General features: G+C 41.7%; 1 protein-coding gene across 2 annotated transcripts in view; it reads left to right on the top strand.

Moving 5' to 3' along the window:
• Window positions 1–21,205, top strand: part of LOC122862842 (5-hydroxytryptamine receptor 1E) — a 34,808-nt gene extending 13,603 nt beyond the window's left edge. Inside the window, exon 3 of one of the 2 annotated variants that reach the window (XR_006374855.1) lies at window positions 12,220–14,399. Coding sequence is in view for 1 of the 2 variants with exons in the window: in XM_044168634.1 (XP_044024569.1) it covers window positions 19,927–21,063 (1,137 nt within the window). In the remaining variant the exon portion in view is untranslated. Of the gene's footprint in view, window positions 1–12,219; window positions 14,400–19,848 lie in introns of those variants that run through there. The other variant, XM_044168634.1, reaches the window with a different exon arrangement.
• Window positions 21,206–22,980: the final 1,775 nt, after the last annotated feature.

Below are 22,980 nucleotides of genomic sequence, written 5' to 3'. Positions count from 1 at the left end.
CTGTTATGCTGGATGGGGTAGTTGGAGTGGATTAATTATTATATTGATTTTATTTTTAATGACTGATTTAATTTGTAGGTATTGGAAAAGTTTCCCACTCTGACCCCATACCTCTGGATCAGGTCTTTAAATGAAATAAATTAGTTGTTTTGAAATACAACACATGTTCCCATGTGTTGAAGTTAAGTGGAGATTTGTTGAGCTTAACGTCCAGGTTGTGTCAGACAGGTGTGTACATGCAGGGACTCAACTGTGATTTGCTAATTGAGAGAGTTTTCCACCAGACTGTCAGAGTTGAGGAAATGAGGGGCTTTTTGAAGCAATTGTGGTATTTGATGTTTGAGCCAATAATGGGTAAATCAGATATTATGTTGTTGCATTCTGCTTGATCTAATTTAATCCAAGATATATGAGCCGGGTTAGAATGGATCCATTACTGTTTGCCAGGTAGTAGTGAAGAAAATTGGGTGTGATATGATGGAATTCAGTGACTTGAACGATTTGGCTATAGGTTTTAGTGGAATAATGGAGAAGAGGTAATTGATTTGCAGTAGAACTTTCATTTTTATGGTTGCTACTTGCCAGTTAAAGAGAGGGGAAGGTTAAACCATCGCTTTAGATCATTGTGGATTTTTTCTAATAGTGGGGTGAAATTGAGTTAACTCTGAAATATCTGATATTACCAAAAGGAGGATCCCATGAGTTCATTAAGATAGAAAGAATAGTTGGACCAGTTCATGGTGTAGTCTGAGATTTGAAAGAAATTGTTTCTCAGATATATTACTTTCTGTAGTGAGTTTTGTGGATCTTGAAGATAGAGTAAGATATTGTCTGCAAATTAATTTTGTCTTCCATGTTTGTTAAGGTTCAGTAACTATGGGACCCAAAAGCAGACTCAGATAATGGATGAAAAGATGAACAAAAGTTTATTTTAGGAATGATGGATGAAGTGGTGAGTGAGAGATCCAGAGTTTCATGGGAGAGCAGTGCAGCCAGGCAAACAGGCGGAAACGAAAACAGAATCCGGGAATGATTGAGTAGACCTGAGGTACAGGAAAAGGCAAGGTCAGGCACAAGCAAAAAGGCAATATAAAAAAACAGGATAAAAGCAGAGTAGGTCGAGCGTTAGTACCACACTGGCGAACTGAATGATCTAGCGAAGACTGGAGTGAAGAGTAGAGTCTGATTACTGGATGGAACACAGGTGATTGCAGCAGGAGGAGGATGATTGGAGCACCACGCCCTGCCAGAGACACATACACACGCACAGACAGACAGAGATACTACAAACTGGAGACTGACAAGACACACAAGGGAGGGGAGAACAGCTGATAACAACAGGAAAAAAGGGAACGGCATAGCCTGACCGTGACAATGTTTGTGGCATAAATTCCTTATTTTATGGTTTTGTGGGATGGCACAAGCAAGGGGTTCGATGAAAATGGCAAAAAGCAAGGGAGAGAGTGGGCATCCCTCTCTGGTGCCCCTGTGCAGTGTGAACCTCTGTGATGTTATCCCATTAGTGGTGACAGTGGCCATGGGTGTGTAGTATTTTTATCCAGTTAATGAACGACTCTCCAAAACCAAACTTTTGTAGAACAGGAAAATCCAGTTAACTTTATCAAATGCTTTCTCTGTGTCTAGTGAAACTACAATTGTCTTTGCTTTATTACGTTGTGAAATGTTGATTAAATTTAGAGTCTTCTGATGTTGTTAGTCGAGTGTTGTCCCTTGATGTAGCCAGTTTAGTCATTATGGATTAAGGATGGAAGTGTTGTTTCTTACCGGGATGCGAATGCCTTAGAAATTATTTTAATGTCGGTATTGACTAACGATATGGTGCGGTAACTAGAGGGAAGAGTTGGGTCCTTGTCCGGATTTATTAAGACTTTTACAGCAGCAGTGTTCATCTGGGGGGGAATTGACCTTTGTCTTTATTTTCGTTGACCATTTTAAAGAAAGGTGGGTTCAGTGTCCGCCAGAAGTGTTCAAGAAATTCTGCAGGGAATCCATCTGGTCCATGTGCTTTGTTATTAGGCATTTGTGTGAGAGCATTGTGTAGTTCAGAAAGGGTTAATGGAGCATCTACGATTTCTACTTGATCTGTAGATATTTGTGGTACTAACAGATTATCTAGAAACCACTGAATAGTTTCACAGGAATATAGATTGCTATAAAAAGTTCAAAAAGTATCATTTATGGCTCGAGGAGATTGTGTATATTTCCCTGCTGAATTCCTTACTGTTGTTATGAGTGATTTCTCTTTATTGTGCTGAAGTATTTTAACATTCCTTAACAAGAAATATAGGTTGTAATCTCACTCAATACGACTTGCTCGTGAATAGGTAAGCATTTGTGACATTTGATCAGTAGCATAATTGACGCCCTCAAATTGCCATATAAGACTAATAATAATAATAATAAATAATAAAACTTTATTTATAGAGCACTTATCAAAACAAAGTACAAAGCACTTCACAACAAGAGAAATAAAATACCACAGTGAATGATGAATTATAAAGAAATAAAATACATAAAATACACAAAAGCAATAAAATATACAGCCAGCTCAGGTAAAATCAGGATATGCTTTCCGATAAAAATGTGCTTTGAGAAGAGATTTAAACAAAGACAATGACTCAGACAACCTCATTTCTTTGGGCAAGTTGTTCCAGAGCCTCGGGGCCATGATAGCAAAAGCTCTGTCCCCTTTGTTTTCATCCTGGACTCAGGAAGAGACAGAAGACCCCTGCCTGAAGATCAAATTACATGATCAAACTACATGAAGGTTCATAAGGGATTACAAGGTCTAAAATATTGTCTGGAGCCAGGCCATGAAGAGCCTTAAAAGTAATCAACAAGATCTTAAAATCAATCCTAAAACAAACAGGGAGCCGATGTAAAGAGGCTGAAACAGGTGTGATGTGGTCGTACTTCTTGTCCTGGTTAACAGAGTTCTGTACAGTCTGAAGTCGTGTCAACGTTTTTTGATTAAGACAAGTGAACAGACTGTTACAATAATCGAGGCGTGAGGAGATAAAAGCATGTTGCATGTTGAAGAACACAGGTAGTTAAAAGAATCAACCAAATCGTTGGTTTTGGAGGAATCGGGAAACACAATGCCAGGAGAATTGAACAGTGTACAGAATTTTGAGGCACTATGCTCATTAAGGACACGTGTGTGGGATAAGACAGTACTAGCAGCCTGTAATTCACAGTTAAAAACAATGCATAGGTGATCGGATACAAACATGTCCCTGATTTCCACAGATGAAGTTTGCAGGCCCAAAGTAAAGGTGTGGCCACGGGAATGAGTTTGGCCAAACACATGTTGTTGTAAGTTAAAAGAGTTAGTGATATTTAAAAAATCATCAGCAAGGGCATAAGAGGAGTCATCAACATGAATATTAAAATCACCACAAAGAACAATTCTATCATAATTTAAAACAAGACTGGATAAAAACTCAGGGAGTTCCAACAAGAAGGAGCCAGCTGGTTTAGGGGGGCGATAAATAATAGCAAATATGACCGGGAGGGGGCCACCAAGTTTAAACATGAGCACTTCAAAGGGAGGAAAAATCATTGCAAGCTATGAGGTTACACTATAAATGCTTCCTATACACAGTAACAAGGACCCCACCTCGACCACAAACCAAAAGCAGTCATAATCTGGAGGGCACAATTCAGCCAGCTGACTGTGAACACCAGGACATAACCAGGATTCTGTTAAGAATATAAAATCTAAATCAGTAGAAGAGATAAAATCATTTAAAATAAATGTTTTGTTAGAGAGGGATCTTACATTGAGAAGAGCCATCTTAAAAAGTCTGTGCTGCTTCAGATTTGAAGTTGAGAGTGGAGGTAGGGTTCTGGCCCGGATCTTTATTAAGTTATTATTATTGCTGTGGTGGCTGTGTCTGTTTCGTATTAAGGACCTATGCAAAATTACCACAGGAATTTTAAAAGTAGCACTAGAGGGATCCGGGCTCCAAATAGCAGCACTATGATCAGTCCACAAGGGGGAGTTAGTGACAGCAGAGGGTGCGTGGCTGTTTTTGGTGGGCAGAGAAGGGAAAGAAAAAGAGCGAGGGGAGACAGGTGATGTAAATAGTCAACTAGGGGAGGTGAGGAGGTGGCCAGCACAGCGTGCTGCAGGTTGGCTGCCAGCATGCTACCTGACTACCTGACTTGTTTGGGTGAAGACCATCTTGTACAAACAAGGAAGAACGAGCCCAGAATAAGACGGTGTAGTCCCTCATTCGTCCAGGAGTGTTCCATCGTAGAAAAGGTTTCAGTCGTAGTCATCTGGACACTGTTTTCAGAATCAAGATGTTTCGGCTCCCATCCGGAAGTCATTCTCAACTGTGAAAATGGTCTGGGAACTCAGAAATTTAACCTAATCTGTGTTGCTTAAGCCCTGCCCTCAGGGACAGATGTCTAATAGTTTGCAGATGTGTTCTAGTGACTAAGAACCAAAAAACAGGACAAAAGGGAAACAGAACCAAGAAGGAACGGTGTCTCCATCCCTTATGTATCTGGACAGTCAAAACTACAAAAGATCTTTAGACAGCACGATGTTCCTGTTTTCTTTAAACCAGGCAACACTTTAAGACAGAAACTCATTCATCCTAAGGACAAGATGCCCACACAAAAACAGAGCAATGTAGTTTATTCTATTCAATGCAGTGAGGAACGCTAACTCTGGATTGCAGAGCGCCGTGCATTTGCATCTAAAAGCTACAAACCGCACATTTGAAGACAGTGAGGTGAAGATTCTTAGTAGAGAGAAGAGTTGGTTTGAAAGAGGAGTCAAAGAAGCCATTTTTGTGAAAAAAGAAAACCCCTCTTTGAACAGAAATGGCGGTCTGAGATTCAGCTTGCCAGCTGTTTACCACAGTGTATTATCACCATGGTCAAGCCAATCATATGCTAATCAGGTACTTAATAGTGATGAGGGAGGTGCAGCCAGAAAACAATAGGCCTGCTTACTGGGCCATCATGGAAACAAAAGAAGGTCAGTTTCAGGTGAAACTAGGCAGGGTAAACAGCAGACACTGAGGAAGACTCTTCCCTGAGGGCAGGGCTTAAGCAACAGAGATTAGCTTAAATTTATGAGTTCCCATTTTCACAATTGAGAATGACTTCCGGATGGGAGCCGATTCTGAAAACAGTGTCCAGATGACTGCGACTGAAACCTTTTCTATGAAAGAGCCCAGAATAAGTTAAATTCCAATTCCATGACTCAGTGTAGGAATTGGACCCGAAATAAAAGCATGCTTTCTGGTGCTGTTGAGCAGGTCAAAGAGGTGGATGAAGTCTGCTTTCATCAGCTCTGATTGCTGACGGGTGGTGTCATTGGTGCCGACATGGACTATGACTTTCGTGATAGTCATCGGGGCAGCATCCTTTTTAGCAGAGGTGTTCTCTGCCGTCTCAGGACGAATGAGACCTCTTTCAGTAACTTGCGGCGAGAGGAGGAGGAAGACTTGACCGCTGGAAAAAGGAAGCGTCCCTCCAGTGTAGGAAAGTCCTGCATATCCAGGATGTCAAACCTGTTGGTCAGCAGGAGGTCCAGATGTGAGGGTGGAGGAGGCAGGGGCTTTGCACCATGTCTGTCCTTACAGGCTACAGTCCAGTGCTCCGGTTGACATGGAGTCGAACTCGCCAGAGCCTTCTCACCACCCCCGCCGTCAAGTGACCATGCATCCACTGGGGCTCGGCAAGGAGTAGAAATGGCAATTGCTTTGGGCTTTGCACCCATGAGGAGCCACAGATCTTCAGGCTCAGTTGTGTGAGCTGGTGTTGCTAAGTGTCTCGAAACTAATTTCTTTGCATTGCTCCAGTCACTTACTCCAGTTAATTCAGTGCCTTCGTTCTCAAAAACGTATCTCCTGATGAGAAAATCATACCAGCTATACAAAAAATGCCATCAATGCTTTTGCTGTAATGCAGTAAAGACTCTAAGTGGAGTAAAGACTCTCATCAAAGAAACCCTCCGGAATTTTCCGTTGCTTCCCACAGATGTCCTTAGATGGGCTATCCACCCTCTAGGACACTTGAAGCTAGACTATAATGCTTTTAGTTTGACACAGTCAGAGGTCATTTTGAGTTCATCAGCCTTAACACTGCCACTTTCATCTTGAGAGGCTGAGGTACCACATATTGTAGATATTTGCTGCTGTGACAAAACATCTGAGCTTCTTCTGGGCGTGGACAACAGTCACTGATGGGGGTAGCTGGAATGGTAGATTCCTTCTGAGGCTCATCACTTTGCAAAGCAGGTGGCTGACATGTAGCTGGCTGCTAGCTTCTGTTGTAAAGTTAATGTTAGCAGCACTAAAGTTAGCAGACTCAATGTTCATCTTCACTGCTTTCTATTTTCAAAAGCCTGAAAAATGTTCAATTGTTTTTGTTTGCTCATTTCTAGGCTACTTAGTTGCTTGCTAACACACAAGATAAGATAAATCCAACACTGCCAATGTCACAATTTAGCACCAGAAATGTTGATCACCTATAGCCAATGACATTAACAATCTGCCATCAAATGTATTTGCATCATAACGTTAGTGAGTGTGGATGCAGCCAAAAAATTCATCCCAAGCACATTATTCAATAAAAAATAATCCAGAAACAGGATCTGCTGTTGTCACAATTTTATTTTCAAGATAGAATGTTAAATTAGAATGTTAAAAAAACAGAACAAAATAATTTTTAAAAATGTACGCACAGTTCGCACAAGATTACAGCTGCCGACCCCACTGATTGCAGTAGCATGTCGTGTGGGGGAAGTTCTGGCAACGCAAACGCATCATAGTCCAGTGCGACAATGAAGCATCCGTAGGCATCATTAATAAAGGCCACTCATCCAGTCTCACAATCATGCCATTCATGAGATGCATTACATGGTTATCTGTCACAGAACATTTCATAATTACAGCCCGTCATGTGCCAGGTACTGTAGTATTTAGAGCCATTCGCAATGCCAAAAAAAGACAACAATGATTTCTGGTAATTATACACAACCCATATAACACTAATATTATTCAGTTACCCAGGAAATCTGTTTTTTAGTTTACTTTTGTAAACTTTCCAAAAGCAACTTTAGACTGCCTTCACATCTTCCTATAACTAAGTAGGCATGGTGTACCCTACAAAAAAGGGGCGAATAAGCCAAAATCTCAAAATGTTTGAAGTCAACAGTTAAACATAAACATGAAGAGATTCTTTGCAATGCTCTGACTTATTACCTGACATGACATCTCAAAAGGACTCTGTTTCTTTATTTACATAAGACGACTGAAACCAATTGCATCAAGATGGGCATAAACCTTCAACCTGTATCACACATATTTGGACACCTCAGGATCCTTTACTGCTTTCCGAACCTGCCTTCAGTACACACACCTACTGCGCAAGTACATTTTTCAAGATCTGAATATTTGGGCTCTGATTACCTATTACCTACCTATTTCAATGTCATCCATGATGACATTTCCTTCCTCCATCCAGCATCGGTATGATACCGATGCTGGATGGTTCAAGGTGCAGGACATTTGGACCTGGCTTCTGGCTGTCTTGAGGTGTAACAGTCAATACCCCAACAGGAACGTGTGTGAAATATGTGACAGCATTTGAATCCTGCAGGCATGAAGGAAGGTTTAGAAGATAAGGTGAAAATTGTCCCTGCAAAGGCCTTTTGGCTTCACTGGGTAAAACCTTCAATATACAGAATTTTCAGGACAGCAGTCTGCATCCTTACAACATCATGGGTCTACCATAGGGGGGAAAACAGTCAAACTAAGGAGAAGCATTTTCTGAAGAAACTGTTTTTACTGAATACAAGTGCATCACATTGTTTCATGTTCAGTTTTTTCAAGGAATAGCTCAATATTTTGGGAAATACACTTGTTCGCTGTCTTGCCGAGTTAGATGATTGATACCACCCTCATGTCTGTACAATAACTATAAGGCCACAGTACTAGCTTAGCTTAGAACAAAGACTAGAAATGGGGAAAGCTAGCCTGGCTGAAGGTGACAAGGTCCACCTACCAGCACCTCTAAAGAAATAGTTTGGCACATAACCCCTGTACAAATGCAACATGTCATTTTTATACTCCGATTTCTTTTAAGAATTAAACAAACAAGATATAACGTATAAATTAGTGAGTTTTAGAAGTACAAGTACAAGTAGGTGGATTTTTCTTTGGATGGAGCCAGGCTAGCTTTTCCCCGTTTTCACTCTTTATGTTAAACTAAGCTAACCAGCTGCTGGCTGTGTGTTTAATGTACAGGCATGACAGTGGGGGGTGGGGTGTCCAAAGACTCAAAGAGGTCTTGCTCAAGATCTTTACTTGCCACTCCTGTGAACTCTGCAAAAATCTTCAAGGACATAACAGAACGCCATCACAGCCATAACCATTTTTTTTCAATGTTAAAAGGTGCAATATTTTTGGTTGACACAGTGTGTATGGGACACACAGTTTTACATCATGCAAAAGTTTGTTTTGTTATATTATTTACATAATTTGTATACTTATTTTTATGTACATACAAATATATCTTTCTTTATTTTTCATAGCTAATCAGTAGTATTTCAGATGCCTTCTCACCATTTTTGGGTTGTATTCAATTATTCGACCGGTGACACAGAGATATTTAAATAAACAAATACACTTGAGTTACTTGGTAGCCTAACAGTCAGGGTGCATGAAAGAGAGAAAGAGTCAAGCAACATGTAAAATTGTGCCTCACATTTAGCCATGATCACAAATGCCTCAAGATATTGATTTCATATATGACAGTCATACAGACAGACCCGCAAAAAGGTGGAAACACTTGCACGGTTTTTCTGTCAGTCTGTTGAAATGAAGTAAACAAAATAATGCTCCATGAAGCCTGTAAGTCAAGTTTCACCTGTTTTTAGGCTAACCACACTGCAGCTAGGGTAGTTGTGTTTGCTTTTACCTTGTCTTGTGTTGTTTCCAATTAATTTTCCAAGTCTTGCCTGACCATGGAAACGAGATGTAATGGGCACATGTGGGGGAGGGTGCAACTGGCAGCAGTATGTGTGAGACATAGAATGCCTGTGTATGTTGCATGCACATTGTGACTCTATTTAATTTTGCACATAAAATTAGCATTTTAACTTTTAAAAATTAGGTAAAAAGTTGGGGGAGGGTGCCAACAGTAGTATATGTGTCAGTGTGTGTGTGTGTGTGTGTGTGTGCACAAGACGGAAATTATTGCCTGCCAAGATGCAATTGTGAATAATGAAAATGTAGCCATTGTAGACAAATGAAAATACTTATTCAAGTTGAATAACTCACCTAGTGACTCCCAAAGTTCTGTTCCCAAAGTGTCCAATCCACACTTCAGTCTCTGGAAACTTCTCCTGTATCGCACTACTGCACATGCAAAGTAATCATCCAATAAAAATCTAAGTGTAAAGAAAATGTTGTTGAGCCTCTCAGTAAATTGGCAAGTATGATGCACATCAATCGGATTAAAGGATTAGTCATTGAACAGTTTTCTTCCTTTGGAGAAAGACAGACTATCGCTACGTGATTCTTATGACAGGTTTGGACCACTCATGAATTGTGTTTGTGACTTAGAAAGAATTCTAAATATGAGAAAAGTGGTGATTGCGACAAGCTCTCTTAAATGAGTGGTTCATGCATGAGGCTCAAAGAGTCTGAATCAGCCTTAAAAAGCTCACCATCTGTTATTTGCAGAATTAAGAAGAAGAAGGCAAACCTTATTAATCTCTCTAGGGGAAATTATATTTTTTCACTCTGTTGTTATTTTACACACAGGCCCGAAATACGCACATGCACAAACAGGACCTATACACATGCATTAATGTATGTAGGGTTGCTGGAGCAAGGGGGCTGCCTCATAAGATGGCTCCCCAAGCAGTTTGGGGTTCGGTGCCTTGCTCAAGGGCAAGTGGTCCGTGCTGGACTGAGTTACTGCCACTCCATATCTAAACTCTTCCTCAATTCATTATAACACCCAAATTCTTAGGGACAATACTACACCACAGACAATAGACACCACCCCCCACCGTCTCCCCCATTCAATCTCGTCCCTGAATTGCAAACTGGAGATGGAGGAGGAGTGAAAGAGCTTTGGGACACAGCCCATGTCTTAAACTATAACAACAAGAGTCCTTGTAGTGGTGAGACAGCAGGAAACACACACCTCCACACAGCTCTCCTGCTGAATTGTACTGAGAGATAAGTCACTGATGATTCATCTTGGATTCGGCACAGAAGTGGCTTTTTTTTTTCCTTTCTTTCTCTCGACACCAAGCAAAGAAACCTTACCATGACACGTAAAAAAGAAGACTTTGCTGCAGATATTGTTTGTTCAATGATTTCATTTTGTTTAGAGTGCATCCTCAGGGTTTGTTGTTCATTCATGAAAATATAAAAAATATGCAATGGCTAAGAATTAGAAAAATGTTCATTATGATTTGAAAACTGTTCCGAAAAGGGCCGTTATTAAAAGGTAACTACTGCTACTACTTCATATGTGAAAAAAGTTATATATGTGTGTAGTATTGTGTATTTGTGTCTCCAGATGGAGCTGTATGAAGTCTGATAAATGTCAGATGTCACTTTCAGCAGATAAAAAGAAGTCTTTGCTGCAGGTACTATTAAGTATGGAATCCAAGTATGGAATTCAGTCACATGACAACAGGTGGTTGTATATGGGGGGAGATGGTAACCCCGGTCTCTGTTCGAAGATGGTCTCTGGTGTCAGATGTGAATGTCCTCGTAGATCTTTCTACCGCCGTCCACTGACTCCTGATCGATGACCTTTGACCTCTTCCCAGTGGACGCTGGGAGTGGTTTTGGTCTGGTGTTCACAGACAGATGATGATGTCTGCTGCTGGTGTTCATTCAGTCACATGTGATGTCGTGATGATGCCACATACCACCAGTCTTCCTCTCAGGGGGGTCCTGTCTTTAGGGTGGAGCAGCAGAGATCCTAAGGTGTTGAACGGTTTGTGGTAAGTGTGGACTCCCTGTGGACTCTGGTCAGATGTTCTGACAGTCCAGCCATGCAAGGGAGACCCACTGGGATGCTACTGGTGGTCACTGTTGAATTAGCAGTATCAGGTACCTTGTACCTTTTGGCCCAGACCTGCTGCACCTACCTCTCTCTATCCTCCTCCTCCTCACTGATAAAGTGTTCTCTGTAGGAGGGCCCTCACCACTGATATTTGATGTTGTATGCAGTGGTTTGAGTCAAAATTAAGATACTGGTCTATGTGAGTGGGTTTCCTGTACACAGTGGTCTCAATACCCCTGTCAGCCTTAACATTAACAAATGTGTCAAGGAGCAGCAGCTTACCATCCATTTCCTGTTCACATTTGATATGTGGGTTGATGTTACTGATATGCTAGATAAAGCTGTCGATACTGAAGCAGTGCTTTATGGTGAGGGTGTCGTCCACATAGCAGTAGAAGCCATTGTCAGGGAAATCTGTTCAAAATGTTCCATACAAATTAGCTACAATGAGTCACCCCACGGCTGTTCCTTCAGTTTGTTTTTAAAAATTCCCTTTGTACATGAAATAAGTGGTGTCAAGATACAACTCAGTAGTTGGATGCAGCTGCTGTCTAATGACCTTCATTGTTTCGTCAGTGGGAATAAACGGTTCCCTCTATATCTTTTCACATGCCCAGATTCCCCACATTTCCTGCAGCAATCACTGTCATGTGGGGCACGTTCAATCTGAAAACATTGTTCAGGCTTTGAGGTGTGTTTCTCTCGTTTGGTGGGTGTGTCAGAGGTGTTATCCAATCAGCAGCGTCATTTATATAAACACTGCCGTATTAAAGAGGCAGTGCAGTGCACTTGCGTACACAACAGGGTGTTAAACAATTGAATTGTTGGCTGATGGCTTTGTATTCCTCTGCCTCCACCAAGTGGCTGATTCAGCTCATCTGCTTGTCATTGGTTCAGAAGGAAATCAATCAAGACTTGGTTTCAGTACACTTACTCAGTCCCATTCTATACTGGTACACAGTACACGTGCAACATGAAGTGAACAGTGAATGAAGGGTCAGTGTTTGCAATCCCTTAAGCACCATGGAGGGTCTACAGTAAATGGTCAGCAGTATGTTGACACCCAAACATTACACCCATATGCGATAATTGAACATGGGCATCAATCTGCTGCTCTAACAGCCTCCACTCTTCTGGTTTCAGGCTTTCCACCAGATGTTAGAACATGGCTGCAGGGGTTTGCTCCCATTCAGCCACAGGAGCGTTAGTGAGCTCCAGCACTGATGTTGGGCAATAAGGCCTGGCTCACAGTCAACGCTCCAGTTCATCCCACGGGTGTTGGAATGGGTTGAGGTCAGGGCTCTGTGCGGGCCAGTCAAGTTCTTACACAACTGGGAAAAGCATTTCTTTATGGAGCTGGTTGTGTGCACGGGGGCGTTGTCATGTTGAAACAGGAAAGGGACAAACACAAACTATCTCATTGCATGCTGTAGCATTACGATTTCCCTTCACTGGAACTAAGGGGCCTAGACCAAACCAGGAAAACAGACCAAAAGTACAGTGTGTCGACATCATTTTGATTATATAGTGTAGCTGTGAGGAGTGAATGAGCAATGTAGTTGCAAGAACAAAACTTTGCACTGATATCTTAAAATGTTTGATTTGAAAGAGAACTTATTCTAATTATAATTAGAACTATTCTAATGATCCGATAACTCCCCTCCTCAGGTATTGTACTGTCTGTGCCACCTGTGTGCATGTCACTGCTGCCGTGATCACTGAAAAGTCCGGGTGTGAGCTGCAGTTACCACCAACTCTCTGAAGACGCTAATAATTTTCACTCAGCTGCGTGTGGCTGTTAGTGCTGCTGTTTCTGAATTGGACTTTTTTTCAGCCCTCCTTTACAGATCAGAAAATACTATGAGACAATCAGCAGCTTCAAGCAGAAAGAGAGGCGCTATGTCAGACATCAAAGGTCACATATTTACTAAATTGATCACGACAGGAGATGCGTCATCTGTCTCATTCAGCTCAGCAGCTGACAGTGATTGATTTATCAAACACAATGTACATTCTAATGGTGGGCAAAACCACAACATTTGGTTTCTATAGTATATAGTGTAAGCCTAACACCAGGCCCATAATCAGCAATGTCTATACTGATAGTTTACTATTAAAGGCCCTGAACACCTGTTTTCTCAGCTTCTTACTGTGAGAAATGTGGTCCTACATGAACACACAATTTTCTGCCAAAGGTGGAACCATTTTGATCATTCAGCAGCAGACAGCGCTGCAGGTTAGACACCAGGCTGTCGTTGATAATCAGCAGCTGGACACATCCGAGTCTGCACCAAGGCTCGTCAAATTTGTTACCTGTGAGGTTTACAGCAGTCAGGGTTGGTTCTGGGGTGGCTGTGGCTCAGGAGATAGAGCAGGTTGTCCATTATTGCAGGGTTGGTGGTTTGATCTTTGGCTCCACTTGTCGAGTTGTTCTTTAGCAAGACACTGAACCCCAAGTGGTACCAATGGCCAGGCCAGCGTGGAGCAGGATAGGTAGTATATGTAGTAGGGCAGAACCATGGGTAGAGCTTGTCGTCACTGACACTAGCTGGCTGCCATGATAGACAGCCTTTTACAATAAAGCAGTTTCCTGTAGGCTAGCCAGCTGCAGGGACACTACTATTGACTATACATTTAGTTACATTTGTGATTGACTGTAAACAGGTTTGAGAATTAAGCCCCACCCATGATCATGCCTCCAAGTTGTGATTGGACGGTTGATTGTTTTTAATTTTGGCATTGACAATGCGTGTCCATCTCAAAAAAGAAAAAGCTCCCTCACACCTGCTCATGAAAACTAATGAAAATGTTTTGCATTTAGTATTGGTATGTCTATGCTGCCCTCTGCTGGACAACACTGACATATAACACACCTCTTCACTTTGTTTTCTGTGTTGTGATTTGATTTTAATGTGGCATGGAAAATTCATGTCACCATGAAAAACAATTCATTCAGTTGTTAAAAACAGAAAGCTAAATAATTGTCCTTTTAACATGTTTTTCATTGAATTATGACAAAGTAAAGCCTATATAAAAAGGAAATACATATAACAATGTGTATTGCGTTTTGCCTTATTTCTTTCTTTGATTTAATTTAGTCATTTTAAATTTTCCATTTTATTCTGAGTGTACTAAAACTATGTTCAGAAAACACGTTTTATCTACCTAAAAGCCCCCTATGCAGTACCTGTGTACTGTACTGCCCTTATTGATGCCAAATGTACACACAATTTCATCTTCTGTATGTAATTCCTCTGTCAACTTAAGCTAAACTGCAGTTTCATATGTTGTATGTTGTTGTCTCTTACTTGTATTGTTTTATGTTGTCTGTGTTGTATGTAAGTTGTTTTACACTAATAAAATAACTATTTCATCAAATTGCATTTCAGTTTACTTTAAATTCTAAGTCAGAAAACATAAGTATTTTACAGCTTTATTTAAAATAACTGTTTTTTGCTTAAAAACAACAAAATTAAAAAACTGAAAAAATTACTGTTTGATCTTTAGTTAGTTCCACCAAAACCGCCGTTGGCTGGGCAGAGATGCTCAAATGTATCTTGATTTGAGAAGAATCTCGAGGTCAGGTTAAGTTATTGGAGGATGAGATTCAGATGTGGACAGGATGACGCCACCATTAAGGAAAGTAAAATGATGATTTGCAGTCCAAACTGGAAGAAGCCTTTAATGTATTGAATATTCTTCCCCTTGGACAGATAAGACATTTTGAAGGTAGCTCCTATCACTGCTACGCAGATGATATTCAACTATACGTTTCATTTAAGCCCTAAATTGTCAGTTTAAAATAACTGCCTTAACGCAAAAAAAAAAAAAACTGGATGGCAGATCATTTCCTACAGCTCAATGCTGACAAGCAGAAGTTCTTATTTCTGTACCACCTAGTCTTCCCCTTAAGATAATGGATGGTCTTGGTTCTCCTTCTTCTTCTGTTAATTCCCCCCTCCGAATTGTAGGTGTAACTATGGACCAGGCTCTGACTCTGGACCAACATGTCAAGTGTCCGATTCATTCCTGGTTTTTCCAGCTAAGAAACATTCCCAAACTCAAGCCCATTGTGTCACACGAGGAGATGGAAATGATCATTCATGCTTTTATCGCATCAAGTCTCTTTACCTGGCAGGGAGGGGCTAATGAAAGATACAATCAAATTGCATAATGGGAAATGCAGTTTCAGAGTTTCTGGAGCTTGACCCATACTAGGGACTAACTGGGAATCCACAGCAGAAATGTCAGCACTACTAAAGTGTCCATCCATTCAATCCACACTGAATCCAACCTCTGTTACGATGGCCACCGTCCTCAGAACAGCTGTCCTGTCAGTTGCACAGCTCCTGAGAAGCAGCAAGGACAGCAGGAGGACAAACTTGTCTTCACCAGACTGACCAATATCAGAAATTTACTAGACAAAAAAGTAGGCTCCATGAGGAGTAAGAAAATTAAATTGTTATTTATATATTCATTTATTTAGTTTTCTCACCCGGGTAGCAGGCAGGGAAAATCTGCCTATAGTGAAACCAGAAAGCTCATAGTGAAACTGGACTAAATGCCTTTCTCAATACAGAGTTCGGAGTTGCGTCTTTAGGAGTTTGAACTCCCGAGGACAGGAGGACACAATACACTCAGTTTGTAATTGGGACAGCAGCGATCTTTCTGACATCACCAGCACAGCTGGGTTCTGGTTATTACACTTCAACATCCATGTTAAACTGCCCATTAAAAACATGAACCTTAACTTTCCCGTCAAACAAACCAAACACAACAAATAAACAAATATTAGTTTTCATCTCTAAGACCAAAATGTATCTTCCATAAGGAATTACATCATATATATCAAAACTCTACAGAGACATCAGAGCCAATGGCAAATTACCAAAGAGCTTGCTGAGATAAAACTGTCACAAGAGAGATTTTTCACAACCTGGCAACCCCAAAGTTATTAATGGTTTAAAACTCATCTTTAAAACATTAGCAAATGATTTACTTACCATTCATGAAGTCATTAGTTACAACAACCTTTTATAAAGGGTGACTTCTTAGAAAGTTCTACCCTGAGATTTAAGATTTAAATGGTATAACTCAGTTAGAGTTCATTCCAGGTATCTGTGTCTAACTGAGTCTGCTGTTAGTGTGGGACCTGGCTGTATTCCCAGCATGCCACTGCTCTGGCCCACCTGTCTGTGATTATTGGTTTAGCTGAGAGGTTGTACAGGAGCAGCAGTCAACCGTGTCCACAGCGACAGCTGCAACTGAGCTGTTGCTGTCAGTGACAGTCACCACTTAGCTGCTCCAACACACCCAGTCCACCTTACTAAGCTGCTCCCCTCAGTGTGCTTCAGCAGTAACTCAAGGCTCCACAAGCCTCCCATCAGCCTGCTGTCTGTTGCCTTTGGAAAGGTGGGAGATGAGCCTGATATAGAATAACAAGAAAATAGCTCAATCCTAAAATTCTTGTATAAACACGACTGGGAAAGTGCTGCTAGGGTCTGAAAAACAAAGGAAGTGCTCCTGATACAGAAGTAAATGGTGACAACAAAGAAATGAGGATGGGTTCACCAGAAAATCAAGGCACACCTTTTTTTATTGCAAAAAAAAAGACAAAAGGCGCTACTTGTGGTTTGAAATCTGCACCTGAACTTCAGTATTTTGTTATTGTTGGAGTTGAAGAGAGGCCATCTAACTCTCCAAAGCTTCTTGCCACAGATTCACACTGACAATAAAACTTGATTTGATTTGTTGATTTGTATAGTGCCCTAGCCGATAGTAGAGTGTCACATACATAATCATACACAGTACAACACATAGTGAAATCCATTCTCTGCATTTAGCCCATCCTAAGTAGGCTATTAGGAGCAGTGGGCAGCCACTGCAGCGCCCGGGGAAAATGATTATAGAAAACCATAAAAAGAAATCTGTGGTGGAGGTTGTATTTTCTCAAAGCAGAGCTATTCTGCTGTCAAACATGTTTAAAGTGAGCATCAAAGTTCTTTCTTGACCTTGGGAATAATAGATTGAAAAAAAATCTAAACTCAGGGTCGATTTACAAACCGATCTTTTTTCAGCTGTAATATGTAGGAAAATAAATATAGAGTACAATAAAAATAAATATCAGGAGCAAAAGAACATGATCAGGGCAACCCTTTTGACTTTCCAACAAGAAATATTAATAATAGTTGCTACAAATAGAGGATCTGGATTAAGGGCCCCCTCGGGCCCCTGGGCCTGTGCAAGATAGGGCCATTCTGGTAATCTGTGAGAACATCAGCCTTCAGAATCAACCACAGAACAGCATGTCTGTGTTTAATTATAATGAGTATAAAGAGAGGCACTCATCTACAGCAGATAATAGTCACAAGTGATGAAATTTAAAGCAAAAAGTTTCATTGTTGCTGCACAAATCCCACCCACCCCAAATATATGTATACAAGGGCTCAGAGAAGAGCTGGAGAAGGCCTGGAAGGTGAAGGCAACAGTGGTGCCCGTGGTCATCGGAGCACTCGGGGCAGTGACCCCCAAACTGGAGGAGTGGCTACAGCAGATCCCTGGAAGAACACCAGACATCTCGGTCCAGAAGAGCGCAGTACTAGGAACAGCAAAGATACTGCGCAGAACCCTCAAGCTCCCAGGCCTCTGGTAGAGGACCCGAGCTCGAAGGATGAGACCACCCGCGGAGGGTGAAGGACAAAGGTTTTTTTATATATATACAGTATATGTATATATAAAAAAAAAAAAAACTTTGTCCTTCACTCGGGTGACTGCCCCGAGTGCTCCGATGACCACGGGCACCACTGTGGCCTTCACCTTCCAGGCCTTCTCCACCTCTTCTCTGAGCCCCTGGTATTTCTTTAGTTTCTCATGTTCCTTTTTCCTGATGTTGCCATCACTTGGTATTGCCACGTCAACCACAACGGCTTTCCTCTGCTGTTTGTCCACCACCACGATGTCAGGCTGGTTCGCCATTACCATTCTGTCAGTCTGGATCTGGAAGTCCCACAGGATCTTGGCTCGGTCATTCTCTACCACCTTTGGAGGTGTTTCCCACTTTGACCTCGGGGTTTCCAGTCCATACTCAGTGCAGATGTTCCTGTACACTATGCCAGCTACTTGGTTATGGCGCTCCATGTATGCTTTTCCTGCCAGCATCTTACACCCTGCAGTTATGTGCTGGATTGTCTCAGGGGCCTCTTTGCACAGCCTACACCTTGGGTCTTGTCTGGTGGTAGATCTGGGCCTCTATTGCTCTGGTGCTCAGGGCCTGCTCCTGTGCAGCCATGATGAGTGCCTCTGTGCTGTCCTTCAGTCTGGCCCGCTCTAGCCATTGGTAGGACTATATATATATATATATATATATATATATATATATATATATATATATATATATATATATATACATATACATATATATATATATATATATATATATATATATATATATATATATATATATATGCTCTAAAAGGACTCTTTTAGAGAGAGTACAACATTATTTGCAGAGACAAATTGATTTGAGTAAGGAAAAACTAATTTTAAAAACTTTTTTAGCCAGCGTTAATGTAAAGTAAGACTGTACTGGTATAGTTTATGGCTCATAGAATTGATTACATTTATAGAAAAAAGTGGCATTTTGCTCCAAAATAACTCTTGACTTTTTGAGGGAATACAAAACTTGAATGACCCAGGTACCCAGGTCTGTCACTTGATCAGAGAACAAGGACTGGCATGCTCGTACCTTGGACCTACGGGACTATTGTGGCCAAGATTGTGTCTTTTGTCTTTTGTATCAATGCAGCAAAGGCTGAAAGGACTGCTTCATGATGATTAATCACTGATGACTGATGTTTTAGCGAGTTAAAACAAGAGCAAAGTCCTGCTAGCAGCCCCTAGAAGCTACAGCAAGCCTTCATGTCTTGTCCTAATAGCTGAGTGGTTAAGGTGCATACCATGTAACATGTCCACGGTGTTGCATGTCATACCCCACTCTCTCTTCCCTTGTTGCCTGTCTGCACTGACTTGTGCTTGTCAAATACAAACAGAAAACTCCTCATTCAGCAGGGGAAACTGTTCCAAGGCTAAATCCCATTTATTACTCCTTTTCAATAGTGTAAGCATCCCACTATTGTTTTGTTTTTTACCAGTTTGTTAGGATGTAAATATCATGTCACCTCCTGCTTTTTCTTTACAGACACATTAACCTCTTAATGCTGCCTGAGGAAGACGCCAAACTTGAAACACATTGCGATCCAGAGTGGCTGCCTGTTTAAGCCTTTATGTGTTCTTTGTGCCATAAAGTGCCTCCATTTGTGCACATATTGAGCATATTAAATTCTATCCCTTCACTGCATTCAACAACTCTTTTCATCAACTTTTTTCTACCTCTATTTTATCTTTGTGGTGCAAGGGAAAAACATTACCAAAACATTGGGATTTACCCATCATACCATAAGTATCCATGGAAACTGCAATCTGACCTTTTATTTTTAAAATACCTTTGTCACCAAAGTGTCGGACAGATTAACAGTCAAACCACTGGACTAACCAACAGACCAGCCAACATCACCATAAAGCTAAGCATAAAAACAAAGCACTATACATTTCCATTTTCTTTGCCAACAGGTTCCTGTTCAGTGTCATAGCAGTTTGCAGCGTTTCCCAGCATGCATTGTGTGGAAGGCAGAAAGCACCCTGCACCTGGCACAAAGCACCAAAAGTGCACTTTGGCTGTCTCTAATGTACTATTTGCCTGTTTTGTTATTTCAGACTGACCTTTGAACCTTGAGAGAGCACTTTCTACGTGGGAGTGATTCCAGAGAGGGAGGGGCCAGCCTGGGGCCAGGGATGGACATGGAAAGCTACCCAGGGGGGAGCACCTCAGGTCCCAACATCACAAATTGCACCGGCCTACCTGCCAGCAGCCTGCAGGCAGTCCGATTCACAGACGGGATGGTGGTGGTGGCGGTTGTCCTCGGCCTCCTCACCCTCTTCACTGCACTCATCAACGCTGCTGTCATTGCTGCCATCTGCACCACCAAGAAGCTCCACCTGCCCGCCAACTACCTCATCTGCTCTCTGGCCGTCACCGACTTCCTGGTGGCACTGCTTGTGATGCCCATCAGCATCCTCTACATCACCATGGAGACGTGGTCCCTGGGTCAGGTGATATGCGAGATGTGGTTGAGCATGGACATGACTTGCTGCACCTGCTCCATCCTACACCTGTGTGTCATCGCCCTGGACCGGTACTGGGCCATCACCAAAGCTATCGAGTATGCTCGCAAGAGGTCGGCCCGCCGTGCCGCTGTCATGGTGGGAATAGTCTGGATCATCTCGGTTTTCATCTCCCTGCCCCCCTTGTTCTGGAGGCAGAGGCCCAGCAGTGGCAGCCTCCAACGCTGCATCATAGAGCACGACCACCTGGGATACACTATCTACTCTACTTTGGGAGCATTTTACATTCCCATGATCATCATTCTTATCTTATACTACAGGATTTACAACGCCGCCAAAACTCTCTACCAGAAGCGGGGCTCTTCCCGGCACCTCAGCAACCGCAGCATGGGCAGTCAGAACTCTGTAGACTACTGGCGTGTCTCCCGCACCTTTTGTGTGTCAGACTTGTCCAACTCAGATCCCACACTGGCTACTGACAAACTCAACACCACTATCCACATCCCATCCTTTGAGACGGACATGGATGGGCAGGATGAGAAGAACCAGATGTGTACCTCACGTGAGAGGAAAGCTGCGCGAATCCTCGGCCTCATCCTCGGGGCCTTCATTATCTGCTGGCTGCCTTTCTTTTTAAAGGAGCTCCTAGTGGGTCTGCAAGTGTTACAGCCTTCTCAGCTGCTCTCGGACTTCCTCACTTGGCTGGGTTATATCAACTCTCTCATCAACCCCCTGCTGTACACCAGCTTCAATGACGATTTCAAGCTGGCTTTTAAAAAGCTACTCAAGAGAAAAGAGCATACATAGGTCTGAGCTTAAAAACACCAAAGGGAATGTATACATGTCTACTGGCAATATCGAGTGTGATGTTGTGCTTTTAAGTAAAAGTTACATCTCAACAAACATTGTATACAGTTTTTCTTAATAAAAGAATTCTTTATAACTACTATAAGTTCATTACATAGCTTTCATTCATTATCATTTGAGCTCTTTCTGCTGCAAAATAATGAATTTGCAAAGCCTGTCTGTTTTTTTCAGTTCTCTAACTATGTACTGCTTGGAGACTGGGTGACCAGGGTTCAATTCCCAGTTGAAATTCCTCTTCAGTAAATTCAATTTAACATTGTAGTAAAATGACATAGGTGAAAAAGGTTTTCATTGAGGATGGGAAGTTACTTCATCTACCATAAGCTGTGGCATTTCAGCTCTGCCACTGGGGCGACAGCTGCAGGCTCCACCCCCAAAGACACAAAGTCCAATAATTGTCGAAACATTTCACTCAAACCAACAAATGTGAACCTCATGCTAGAGGAAAAGTCAGGGGTTCATCTGGGAACCATGAATGTCTGTAAGCACCTTTCATTGGAATGAATGGGTTACTATCTAAGAGCACGTAGCCAGTTCTCTTTTTCCGAGGTGTATATAATAAAAGGTGTGAAATAATTGCCTAAAAATAACTTTACTTTGGTGCGGCAAAGCTACAACACCAACACCAAGATTACGACTTGCTCCTCTGATCACAGTCATTGCTTGTGTGTGTGTGTGTGGGTGGTGAAGTGGTTGATCTTGTCTTTACTACAAAAAGCCTGACTCAACACGGTGGTTCTTTGATTTGAATTTTACTAGGTGACTGCTTGTAGCTCAATGCCATTCATCCCCAGACATCATGTGACGAATAGCTCCTGTGCGGTCGCGCTAACAGTAGCCATCCATCATGACGCCAGCTAGTTACTTTCACTTGAGTGAATTAACTAGCTAGCTAGCCAGCTAATGTTAATTCCATCGATCCAATGGTAGACAGAAGTTCAAATGCTTTTCTTTCAATTCTGTTTGCGTAAAGGGTTGAAACTCATGTTAAAATGAGGTATTTTTATTTTCATTGCAAGATTACCTAAGCGGAGGCCCCTAACATTTACAGTCGACCCTGTGTTTACTGTCTTCACCGAGACAGATGAAAATGAAAAGACTCTGTCAATCAAATTTCAGCTTTGGGAAGGGAAGAGATACGGGACAAGACGAGGAGACTGAGAGAAACAGAAGGAGAGAAGGTGATGGAGGTGAGGAAGAGCAGGTAGTGCCCTCTGCGCCCGGGACAGGATTAGCATTATGTCCCTGTGCTGTTCAACACAAACAAATCTGACCTGATCCAATTCAAACTATGTAATTACCCCAGAGACATACTGTATGTTCTGTGGTAATTACAGTGGAACCTATAGGCTCAATTTAACAACATAAACACCTAGCATAATAATAGTGTAATTATATAGTATTGTATGAATATATTATTGTATTGTATATATTATTGACAATTCTATAATTCAAATCCAAAATGATGCAAACTCGAACACAAAGACGAAATAAAGAAGGTGTATATGATTTGACTAAATGATTTGTAATACACTTTGGCAGAGAGACAGTGAGGAGTCACAGGGAGAGGGACAGGCAGCCTGTGTTTCCAGATTGTAGTGTGGATCATTCGTTGCAACATAAAACCTGATTCTCCTATTACTGCTTGACAGATCATTTATGCTGCAGCCCCTGACATGGTTTTAAAGCTATTGTTATCCAGTTTTTGCTCTCCAAACGTCTTAAAATGAACACATTTAGATCAGGGATCGGGGGTGGGGGGCATGGCAAGCTCAGTTTTTGGACCTCGGTATTACTAAAACCCTGGCTACAGCCCTGCGTCTGTGATGCGCATTGTTGCCACAGCATCTGTGCACA

The sequence above is a fragment of the Siniperca chuatsi genome, linkage group LG16 (genome assembly GCF_020085105.1).
Source record: "Siniperca chuatsi isolate FFG_IHB_CAS linkage group LG16, ASM2008510v1, whole genome shotgun sequence".
Lineage (NCBI taxonomy): Eukaryota > Metazoa > Chordata > Actinopteri > Centrarchiformes > Sinipercidae > Siniperca > Siniperca chuatsi.
Note: the sequence above shows the minus strand (reverse complement) of the source record. Positions and strands in the feature narration are given on the sequence as shown.